General features: G+C 52.3%; 1 protein-coding gene across 1 annotated transcript in view; it reads left to right on the top strand.

Moving 5' to 3' along the window:
• Nucleotides 1–11,935, top strand: part of Nav2 (neuron navigator 2) — a 359,199-nt gene that overhangs the window by 196,119 nt on the left and 151,145 nt on the right. Inside the window, exons 10-13 of the mRNA XM_033764074.1 lie at nucleotides 1–966; nucleotides 5,003–5,115; nucleotides 10,158–10,266; nucleotides 11,823–11,910. Of these exons, the coding sequence (XP_033619965.1) occupies nucleotides 1–966; nucleotides 5,003–5,115; nucleotides 10,158–10,266; nucleotides 11,823–11,910 (1,276 nt within the window). The remainder of the gene's footprint in view (nucleotides 967–5,002; nucleotides 5,116–10,157; nucleotides 10,267–11,822; nucleotides 11,911–11,935) is intronic.

Below are 11,935 nucleotides of genomic sequence, written 5' to 3'. Positions count from 1 at the left end.
GCCCTGGCGCAGCAAGTCGCTCAGCGTGAAGCACAGCGCCACCTCCGCCATGCTCAGCGTCAAGCCGCCAGCGCCCGAGGCCCCCAGGTCCGCGCCCGAAGCCATGAAGCCGGCACCCAACAATCAGAAGTCCATGCTGGAAAAGCTAAAACTCTTCAACAGTAAAGGAGCCTCCAAGGCGGGCGAGGGTCCGGGGTCCCGAGACGCGAGCTGCGAGCGCCTGGAGATCCTGCCCAGCTTTGAGGAGAACGAGGAGCTGGAGCCGGCGTGCCGCACGCTGCCCAGCGCGGGTCCCGCGTCCAGCAGCCCCAAGATCGCCCTCAAGGGCATCGCCCAGCGGACTTTCAGCCGGGCCCTGACCAACAAGAAGAGCTCCCCCAAAGGAAACGAGAAAGAGAAGGAAAAACAGCAGCGGGAGAAAGACAAGGAGAAAGGCAAGGACCTGACCAAGAGAGCCTCGGTGACTGAAAGACCGGACTTCAAGGAGGAGCCCAAGGAAGAGCCCAGCGCCCTGGCCATGCCAGAGATGCCAAAAAAGTCCTCCAAGATCGCCAGCTTCATCCCCAAAGGGGGGAAGCTAAGCAGTGCCAAGAAGGAGGCCCCCGCCCCTTCCCACAGTGGCATCCCCAAGCCGGGGACGAAGAGCGCATCCGGGAAGTCCCCGAGTGCCCCCGCGCCTCCCAAGGACGGGGAGCGCAGCCGGAGCGGGAAGCCGGGCTCGGGACTCCCTCTGCAGAAGCCCCAGCTCGAAGGCCGCCACTCCAGCTCCTCCTCCAGCCTGGCGTCCTCAGAGGGAAAAGGCCCGGGCGGGGCCACCCTGAACCATAGCATTAGCAGCCAGACCGTGAGTGGGTCCGTCGGGAGCACCCAGACCACGGGAAGCAATACTGTCAGTGTTCAGCTACCTCAGCCTCAGCAGCAATACAACCATCCCAACACTGCCACGGTCGCACCCTTCCTGTACAGGTAGGAGAGCCCGCTGTGCTCCTGGGCTGTTGGCGCCTGGGCCTGGGAGGGTGGGATCTGGGCCCGCTGAGGCGCCATGTGGCTCTCGGTAGAGGCATGCGCAGTGTGCTTGGGCACGCAGCCCTGCAGCTTGGTGAGGTTCATGGGAGGTGAGGGCTGAGCTGGTCCCAGGCTGGGCAGGGGTTCACCATCTTGTGGGACCGCAGCATCTCAGAAGCAGCGGTAGCACGCAGACCCGCAGAACCCATGTTGTATTGGGAAGATAAGCCTGCCGCCGCTTTTCTGTCGCCTATGCAACCACCCCCATCTCTCTGGTGGTGCATCCTTAGGACCCCGGAGTCCGTGGGGAGCCATGTGGTCCTGCCCATGAGAAGCCCTGGCTGCTCAGCCCATACCATGTGCCTTTGCTGGATGAGCCCTCCCGGGTCCAGGTCTCCACGCTGTCTGCGGGTGCGCGCTCCAGGCAGGTGCAGGCTCCCGTCTGTGCTCCTGAGCGAGCTCATGGCTTTTGCTCACAGAGCTCTCAAGTCAGTCCAGTGCTGGAGATATGTAGTGCATTTGGCCATGCCGCATGGCTGGACCATGACCAATACCTGTGCACAGCAAAAGTGGTTGAATGTCATGCTCTGTGCAGGTGTTTTGCAGCTCTTGCTCTAAGTGCACACATAACTATGGACACACGTGGACAGTCATGCAGAAGTAGGGACACAAGTACACTTTCCCATACGAAATGCACATGCACTCACACGCACACTGTCAGCTCCCGTGTCTGTGGTTCCCAAATGTTCCCTCTCTCCCTGTCTGAGTTGTGCTCTGGTAAGCTCCGCCCCACTTCCTGCCAGTAGCACTTTCAGAGTAAAGCTCGCCAGCCCAGCGACCAGCCAGGGGAGGAATTTCAGGCTTCACCTGGTTCCTCCTTCATTTTCTTCTGGTTGTCCACTTCCATAAGGCTCACACAGCTTTTTTTTTTTTAATTGCAAGATGGTCATCATTTTATTAAATCAAGTCATCGGCTTCACTACTGGGGACAAGTCTTGGACAATGGCTCGACTTGTCACATGCACGACTTTTAATACAAGTGTTCTCTGAAGCGTAGAGACAACTGAATTGCTCCCCAGGAAAGTTTTACAATTCCCATAGCATTGATAGTCTTGTGGTAATACATATGCAAACTGCCACTCACTGACCCATGATTTGCGTTTTCAAAATTAAAATACCTGACAGTCTGCAATCACCACTCATCCTTCTCCCCTCTTTTCTGTTTGACTGTAACCACTTCAAAGGTGTAAAACATTTCGCATCCTTATTCCTATTCTCTCCAGCTTTTCTTTGGGAGAAAACACTTGTGGTAACACCAAGTGCCTGCAGAACAGGAGGGAGGGAACTTCTGGGATGAGCAGGTAGCTGCAGGTTCCCTTTTCCTGTGATGCTCACCCTGAGTTATGCTCCTGGGTCCTCTCCAGAGGAAGAACAGCACTGGGACAGGAGACAGCACATGTGCCCTGTCCTTTATCAGCTCAAGCTGTCCTCCGTGGTCTCAGTCACTGGCTGCATTAACAATGTGTGCGCTGACTATGTCCAAAAATTGAAATAAGTGCTTTCCACGTCTTTCCTTGAAGAACCCGCCCCCCCATGAGCTAGCTTACTTTTAAAATCTGCATTTTACAGGTGTGCAAACCGAAGATTACTTACACTAGCTAAATCACTTGCTTCAAGCCATAGAGCTGTACTAAGAGAGCTCATGTTTAGCTGGAATCTAAGAGCGGCACCGGGCTCTGAGTCACTGTATTGTCCTGACTCTAAATCACCTTGTCTCTCTGAGTTTCATTGTCTTCGAGTGAGATTACAGCAGATTAGAGGATTTTAAAAGAGGCTTACACTTTCTTTCTCGTATTTATGACTCCCCCTATACCTTCCAGGGCTTCCCCCCAACCTCTCTGTGTTAAAGTGTGTGGGGGGAGTCATTTCTAAAAGCCACTCAAGATCTCTTGTATTTATCAACTCAGAAGTAATGACAGACACATGGATCCCTTGACTATGAATTTTTGGGTTATATCATGTTTGATTTTTGTCACCGGAGAGAGGTTGCCCTTGTTTTTGCCATTATGCAGATGAGGGCTGTGAGTGACTTAATTTGCATGGCTACTGAGTTGTGGGACTTGGACCTGCAGCTGCATGCGCACACCCCAAGTCCAGTGTTCTTCGCAGCATCTTTCTAGACTTGAATCATTCTCACTTATCCATCAGTACTCCCTTGTGGATTACCTGTTCAGTACTAAACTTGAACTGACCTTCGGCCCCAGAGACCTCTGGATCTCGCTGAGGGAAGAGGTATCGGTTGGATCACACTGTAATCAGTAGGCACCCGGAGAAAAAAGAATGCAGTAGAAACCCAAAAAGGCAGCACTGACAGTCAGGCAGGGTCCAGGGAGTGGTGTAAGGAGGAACGAGGACATCACAGTAACTGCAGGTTATGATCCAGGAATGGAGAAAAGCCAACGCATGCGCAGAGCAGAGGGGAGAAGCTGTGCGTGAGGGTGGGCGTGGCATCAGATGGGGGGGCTTTAATCTGAGGGGGATGGTATTGCACCAGCATGCACAGATCAGGAGTGCTTGCTGTAAGGGGAGTGGCCAGTGTTTTGGTGCCGAGGACCAAGCTCAGGACCTTGCACTTGCAAGGCAGGCGCAGCACCACTGAGCTAAATCCCTGGCCCGCCTAAGTCTTACCAAAGACCTAAATTAGGTGAAGAAGGGCCGCCTAGGGCGAGCTGGGCAGAGACAGAGGGAACAGCTATTCTTGTCACCAGCAGGTGGCGCCCTACAAGAGCGCAAGCCCAGTCTCTTCAGACTTCCTTCTTTTTACTTAGGAGAATTTCATGTAATTCTCTCATTTTTAAATGGCAAGTATCCCAATGTTTAAGTGTTGGGCTAATTTTAAAACTTTAAAATATTGTGCAGACCAAGAAGGATACATCTGTGGGCTCATCCCTATACCTGGCTGCCCATTGTAGCCTCCGGGCTAGAAGCAGGGTAGTTTCAAGGTGCTTTTGCCTACAACTGTGGGGGTACAAAGGAAAACTGGAATTATGAGAACCTTTTAAACATGTTGATTACAGAAATTGGAAAGGAATTGCCTCTGAAGGAGGGAAAAATTGGTGGGTGGCTTGAAGTTTTTCAGCCCCTCCCCTGTAGCCCGACTACGCACTTGTCAAACATTTTCTTGGGGGTTAGGGGTGGTCGGAGTACAGGTTTAGTGTGCACAAGGCCCTGGGTTCATTCCCCAGCACTGAAAAAATAGAATTCATTTTCTACATTCCTAGTGATAGCTCACTGAATCTGTCTGGGATGCTAACTGGGCAGTAATGCGGCTTGTCAGCAACACCTTTGAGCATAATTACATGCTGCATGCTGTGCTGGCATAGCTGGGGCAGGAAAACATCTCAAGGAGCCATTGCCTCGGTGTGCTTGGCAAATAAGGGCATGGGGACGGTTTGGGGAAGTACAGAGTTCCGTCAGGTGTTGAAGTAATGACCAGTGAGGTGCTTCGTGTGAGAAGGTCTGAGCTCTGAGTCAGAGGCCAGGAAGGCCGACACGGCTGCTTGGCACCCACTCCCTACTGGGCTTATAGTCACCTTCCAGAGAGGGCCACTTCAGGAAGGCCTCAGGGGCTGGTCGGTGAAGTCGTCTTCACGCTTGACTTGCTGGCCTCGCTAATTGCTTAAGAATTGCTCTTTGGCACGGGCTAAATGATCCAAAGCACCCAGCATGTGTCTGCCCAGGGGCAGCTCCCTAAAGTGCCTTCCCCATACGGGGTTGCACAGCCTCTGCTCGGGATGAGTACTTCATCTTTTCCAGTCCAACGGCTCTCTGTTCCCAGGACCTTGCTCCGCCCGTGGCTCTTGAGTTATTAAGCATCAGACTGCTGTGTTCCCGAGCTTCCCACTGAAGGAGGCGATGGCGAGTGGCCCGCCGCAGTGGTCCAGATGTGGTGGTGGCCTCTCGTGACAAGTGTGTGTGCTTTGGTTTGTGCCCAAAGGTCCCAGACGGACACCGAGGGGAATGTCCCTGCCGAGTCCAGCCCCGCAGGGGTGAGCACAGAGCCCGGCCACTACACCAAGAGTGGACAGCCTGCCCTGGAGGAGCGCACGGGTGAGTCCAGAGCCCTGGGGACTCCACTGGTGGGTGACGAGACCTCCCAGCCGCCACATCGCCCTTCCCTGGATGTATATTTTCCTTCCTCGCTTCCCATTTCTCTCTCGCAGTCTCCTTGTGCCACCACCTCCTCCTCCTCCTCCTCCTCTTCCGGGTCATAAACCTGTCTCTAACCTGTTTGCAAGTTTGATGTTTAAGATAAGTTCCATTTCATTCATTTCTGGACCCTGGACTGCTCCGGTACTTTGACTCTTCATGTTTACTCTTAATTGCTTTTCACCAAGATTTGGAACCCTAAAATGCTGGAGGGTTTTCCCATCCCTTATAGAAGCACAGATTTAAAATGTACTTGTAGAATTTTCTATTCATTGGAAAGAAGACTGGAGTAGGCTGCTTCTACTAAAAACCAAAAAATTCTACATTTGACTTAGCTATAACCACAGCAATGGTGATTATGGGGAAATTAAGCTATATGAAAACATAAAATCCATGCCTGGTGTGGTGCCACATGCCTGTAGCCCCAGGACTCTGGGAGGATGAGGCAGAAAGATCACAAACTCAAGCCTAGCCCAAGCAACTTAGTGATTTAGTGAGACCCCATCTCAAAAATTAAAAAGTAAATAAATAAAAAGGGCTGGGGGTGCCAGTCAGTGGGAAGGCCCTGAGTTCAATCCCCAGGACTGCAAAAAACAAAACAAAACATCAAACCTAGCTGTCATATTGCTAACTCCATAGATGGATTGATGTTACATGGAAACATTCTCAGAGGGGACAGATAAGACCTGAAGGAGCGTGTGCTTGTGTGTGTGTGTGTGTGAGTGTGTGTGTGTGTGCGTGTGTGCGTGTGTGCGCACCCACTGTGCATTAAACTCAGGTCCTCCTGCGTGCTAAGCCTGTGCTCTACAACTGAGCTACACTCTAGCTGTGCCTTAGAACTCCTATTAGTGGGTTCCAAGCACCACTTTCCCTGCCTCCTTCCACATCCTCTGCACCCCGCACTCCTGCAGCTTCCAATCAGCGAGGCGAGCAGCAAAGCACTGATTAGCAGTGGCTCTGTCCCGCACCTCCTGTCTCACCACTTCCAGGGTGCAGGAGGGACTGAATCCGCGTGTAAGACCCATTTATTGGACTAAATGCCCGTGACCACCCCAGTGTAACAGCCGAACTGCAGCTGTGGAATTGCTCCGCACGACCCCCCTCCACACCCCGTGTTTGGATCGTCCCCGCCTCCCCGTGAACTCTGACTATTAATTTCAAAGGATCTGGGGATTCTGGTTCCTTCTGGTTCCACTGGCTGGGCGCGGCTATGCGATCCATCTCAGAACGGCTCAGGGCCCCACATTTGGGGTTCTTCTTTCTCCGTTTGTGCCTCCCTCACCTAGGATGTCTGGATAGGGAGCTAGGAACCCCGCCAGAGGGAAGAGGATGCAGAGTCGGTGTGACTGCTCTTGTCTTCGCGATGGCCATGCACGCCTCCACCTCCAGAGCAAATGCCCAGCAGGTCGGCAGTGGCCCCTGGAGCGGTGTGGGCGCCTCTCCCACAATGAGTCTCGGCAGAGCCACCCCGGATATCGCTTAGATTTCAGAGTGATGACTGCAGCCTGTGCTCTTACACTCATTTCTCTTGCCCTTCCCGGGTCTCCTAGGTCCTGGAACTGACTCACTAGTGTTTTCCAGCAGCAGGCTGTGGGCGGGGTGTGCCTGATCATGTGCTTTTCAGTATTGTGTGGAATGAGAATTCCTTAAGCCAGGGCGACACGTCTCCACGTTGGAGCAGTAAAGAGGGTGTGTATGACCCTGCTGTGGATCTTTTTTATGAGGACACTGGACAGCACAAGATTAAATCCCACAGCCCTTCCTTTACAATGAGAGCCAACAGTGGTGCACTTAGACAGGGGCATTTATGAGACCATTTAACCAGTAGCTTAGCTCTTCCCCTTATTGGGGCAGGTGGGTGGGCTTTCGCAGTGCATACGGTCACGCATCTTGGATTATAGAGTTAGGAGGAGCCACTCGCACCACCTTTTCTTGTGTCATTGTTCAGCCTTTACTTGCATATTTCTGTGACAGAACAGTTACTCCTTTCTAAGGCAGCCTATTCATTTTTGATTGTTGTTGTTGGCTTTAGCAAATAATAGAGTTCTTTATTCGGACATTTCCAGTCCCTGCCGCAGCCCACAGACAATTTCCGTGCTTTTCCATGTAGCAACATGTTCTTCAAGCTTTCTGTGTCCAAGTCAAAACCCTGGGTCCTTTCTGGATCCCTCTGTACACTCGGCCAGTGCGGTCAGAATGCAGTGATTTCTTGGTCACAGCCGGTGGCTTGCAGGGAGCTTTCCGTGACAAATCAAGGTTGCTGTGGGTGGACAGGGCTCTCTTCCTCGATTTGTTCAGCTCTCTGAAGGAGTTGAACGGGCCTGCCTACCTCCCCAAGAGCTTAGCCATGATTATACTTTGCTCAGTGTCTAAGTTACTTTTTTCTCGTTGCTGAGACAAAATACCTGACGCCCAAAGTTAAAGGAGGAAAGGTTGATTTAGCTCATAGTCTGTAGAAATTTCAGGGAGTAGTCAGCTGGTTCCAAGACAGAGCGGCATCGCAGAGGAGAGGCCGTCCATGGCAAAGCAGGAAGCAGTGAGCAGCAGCCCCTTTCTGTCTCTTACATTTTATCCAAGCTACCTACCCTGAGGGCAGGCAGCACTCACACCCTTAATCCCAGCATCACACACCCTAGATCCAGCCACCTCCACAAAGCCCACCTGTGCCTGGGGGACCTCTAGACGGGAGCCGTAGCGCTCAGGCCCCAGATGGTGGGAGTCTCACATAGCAGATGTTGTCTGAGGAGGTGCAGATAGAGATGTGGTCTCCTAAGTACATCTGGTGGACCCCTGCTGTGTTTCTGTGTCACCAAGGGGATTCGTGCCAGTGTGGAGCTCTTTAGGGGGTGGGGGTGGACAACTTGCTTTATCCCCACTTTGCAGGTGAGCACCTTGGCTGAAGTCAAAGTGCTGATAGGCAGGACCAGCATGGTTCACATCTCCACTCGACTGCAAAGCCTGTGCTTTTCTGCCAAGCCCCATGCTGACCAAACCCATGCCAGGCAACAAGTATAATTTACGCACTGGAAGCTGGGGGTGGGGGTTGCCAAAAGTAAAGGTGGGAGCTCCCCAACTCGAAGGTCTTTGAATTTCTTTTGTTGTTTGGCGTTGGCTGGTGAGCCCTAGGCCCTCACACGTACCTAGCACAGACTCTGATCACCCCGTCTTTGATTTCTAAAGGAGAATTAAGTCAGGCAAATACATTACTGGCCACAACATGGATGAGTAAATATGCTTTTGCCTGTGATTAATGGGGGTGATCTGAAAACCAGTACCTATACTTAGTTTCCTAAGAAATGGCCACTGCCGGGGTCTAGAGTTACCTAAGGATCGGTACCTTTTCAGCAGCTTACACAGATAACGTATGGCCAAACTGGCAGTAAAGGAGATTTAATTAATGGCCCCAAAGGTAGATGCTATTACATCCCCCCAATTCATTAGGAGAAGGTAAACTAGACCTTTATCGCTGCTTCCTTGACAAACTCCATACATGCATCTACGTAGTATACACACTTGGTTGGGACCCGCAGTTTGAGCACTGTTGAGTTAAAAGTGCCTCCCAAGTTGCTCTGGGTTAAAAGGGGGTAGAAAATTAAAAACACTGGTACTTTCAAGATTAGAGAGTTTGCCACTGTCAGTTTCCTCCATAAAAATCAAATGGTTATCGGGCTGGGAATTTAGCTCAGTGATTCCGCTGCTTGCTCCGCAGATGCAAGGTCCTGAGTTCGATCCCCTGTGTCAAATGGCCTCCAGGGGCTGTTGTGCCTGTTTTTGGTTTTGGTTCTCTTTTTGTTTTGGTACGGGGATTGAACTCGGGCCCTTACGCTTTCAAGGCAGGCAGTAGAACCCCTGAGCCAAGTCCCCAAAAAGCTCTCTCTCTCTTTCTTTTTTTTTTAGTTTGCCTTTTTTTTTTTAATGCTGGGGATCGAACTCAGGACCTTGTGCATGTGAGGCAGCAGGCAGCAGAACACTGCCTGTTGTTATAGATCTCAGAAGAGAAGTTTAATGCTGTGACTTTTCTTCAGTGCCTATGGTTCTCTGAGTGAGAGCTGTTGGATTCCCCTCAGTGTCTCCTGTAAGCCCCTGGGCCTCTGCCCTGGTGTACTGTTCTGTGAGATTTCTTTACCAATGTTGGCCTGTACCTGAAAAGTCATGAACTTTCAAAAACCCTTGATTGTGGTTCCTCAGTCTGCTCAGCCCTCCCTGAAATTACTCCGAAGAGGGGAAGGTTTGATCCCTTTAATCGTTGTTATAGTTATTTCCCTTCTCCTATTCCCTTGTGAGGCCAAATGGAGCAGAGTCTCCAGGAACCCCAAAGCAAGGCTGAGGGACGTGTGCCTTCTGCTTGTGGGCAGCATATTTCTCATGGTGAGCTCACACCAGCTCGAACTCTGCTCGGCCAAGGGTCTCAGGGAATATCTTGCCCAGAATGGAAGGCTGTGGTCTGGCTCCTGGTGCTCCACGGCACCACGGGGTTGCGCTGAGTACCTGCCGTGGGCACTGTGCAGATTTCCCTCTGCCGAATCATGGCTGGTGTACAAGTGGAGGTCTTGTAGCCGCCGCAAGCTCTTTTTCTCAGTTGGGCTGCATCGCCACTAGGGGAGGAAAAGCGCATCGTGCATACGTTGGTGGCGGCAGACCTGACCTGTGCCTGCCGTCAGTGGAGAGGCTATGAAAGTGTGTTTGCATTCAGACTAGGCACTCTGCTGCTAGACCTCCCCACTCATCGGGGACCCGGAGGGAGAACTCCGTGGATTTTATCCGTCCCCTGCCTCTCTCGAGCCATCCATTCAGCCATTCACTGGTCCTCACGCCCTGATAAAGCAGCCACAGCAAGCCAGGAGCTAGCTGGCCTGCTGGGTCCGTGGTCACGATTGCCCATTGCTTTCAGGAACCTCGCATCTAGCGAAGGGTTAAAGTAGCCTCTGCCCTCTTGTCTGCAGGGGAAGACCCCGAGGCTCGGCGGCTGCGGACGGTGAAGAACATCGCTGATCTGCGGCAGAATTTGGAGGAGACGATGTCCAGCTTACGGGGAACTCAGGTGACACACAGGTATCTGCTGCACAGATTGCTCTGCCCAACCAGCTGGGAACTTGATTTTCGCTGCTTCTCCTGTGCCGCCCTCAAAGAGAGTTGGTGAATAGTAGAATAAACTCACTCACTCCCCAAAGGGCTAGAATGCACAGGACTGCCAGCAAACTAGCAGGAGAGAAGCATAGTGCGCAGATATCAGCGTGGACCGACTCCTCCGCAAAGCACACGCTTGCTAGATTCCTTCCACAGAGGATATTGTGGAACAGCTCCATTTAAATTTCACTTCACCAGCATTTTCCAAAACCATATCACGCTATTGCAAAGAACAGGTGAACTGTGCTTGACCCATGCGATAAAGTGAATAACTTGAATTCCTACCCAGTCTTCTGATACCCAACACCTTGTAATATTGTTGGTCATGCACATGCGTAAAACACGGAAGGAAATGTCTATGAACACTTGGGATCATGTTTGAGCTCCAATTTAGTGGCACAGGGTTACGTGAGAAATGTTGATCAGTTGTAGGCATTGTTCAGCCAGAAGCTGAAGAGGATGAGGCCTGGAGCTGTCCTCTGTGATTTGGGCCAGGGCAGGGTTTAACAATTTCTGTTTGGCCTTGGAAATCAGAGAGAAGTGCTGGTCACCCCTGCTGCACTTCCAAGGGATCTCCAAGGCTTCTCCAGTTTCAGTTTCTCTGATGAATCAGTACAGGAAGGAGACCCGGCTCCCCCATATCAGCCGGTCCGCAGATCCAGCAGCACCACTGTGGGTTCTGTCCTCAGCTGGGCCGAGGGGCTCAGTATGCAGAGAATGAAGCTACTTCCGGGCTTGAGTAGGGGGAGGGAAAACAGCTAGAGGCTGTTCCTGAGGAGAGGGAGCCTGGGGCCTTGGGGTGGGGCTCTGCCAAGTGTCAGGTATCTGAGAGAGATGGAGCTGTAGGACGCTGGGCCCTGTGCTGCCTTGATGAGGCAAGACGCACCCATAAACCCCCAAACTGACTTAATGTCGATGCGTCATTTCTTGATGGGTTCCTTGGCTTAGACTAAGATGGTAATTATGACAGGAGGAAAAGCATGGTTGTTTTCTCCTGCAGGACGGAAGCTCTCTTGGCCGGGTTAGCAAAGCCTTGTGCTGTTCTAAGGCAGTGCAGGTGTCCAGCTCCACTGTGCCGGGGAGCCTGCAGGGCCGCCAAGATGATGAGATCCCAGAGTCTCACTGATGCCCACAGATGAGCTCAGTCTCCCGGCGGATTGGGGTCCATGTCACCTCATATCTCTGGGTGTTCAAGCTGGGCAGCTACCGGGCTTTCTGGTCTTTTTGGACAAAATGTAGAAGCAGCAAAAGTTTGGGGGAAACAGACATGAAGGGTTAGCAGATTGGAGCTCTCCGGCCTGACCAGCTAGGGGGAGCTGCGGACGTAGGGTGAACACTAGGAACCCCGGGGCGGTTGGGGCACCCTGCCCTTAGAGCGAGGAGTGTCCTGGTGCCCTGAGCACATGGACAGGGCCACCTTCACGCCCCTTCTCTGTGAGTCCGCCGATTCCTGTCTGACCAGGCTGCTTTTATGTTTTCAGCACATTGGAAACCACGTTTGACACCAATGTCACCACGGAGATCAGCGGCCGCAGTATCCTCAGCTTAGCCGGGAGACCCACCCCTCTGTCCTGGCGACTCGGCCAGTCCAGCC

This window comes from Fukomys damarensis, unplaced genomic scaffold (assembly GCF_012274545.1).
Source record: "Fukomys damarensis isolate Sample0158 unplaced genomic scaffold, DMR_v1.0_HiC HiC_scaffold_16, whole genome shotgun sequence".
Classification (NCBI taxonomy): Eukaryota; Metazoa; Chordata; class Mammalia; order Rodentia; family Bathyergidae; genus Fukomys; species Fukomys damarensis.
This window is presented reverse-complemented; position numbering and strand designations above follow the sequence as displayed.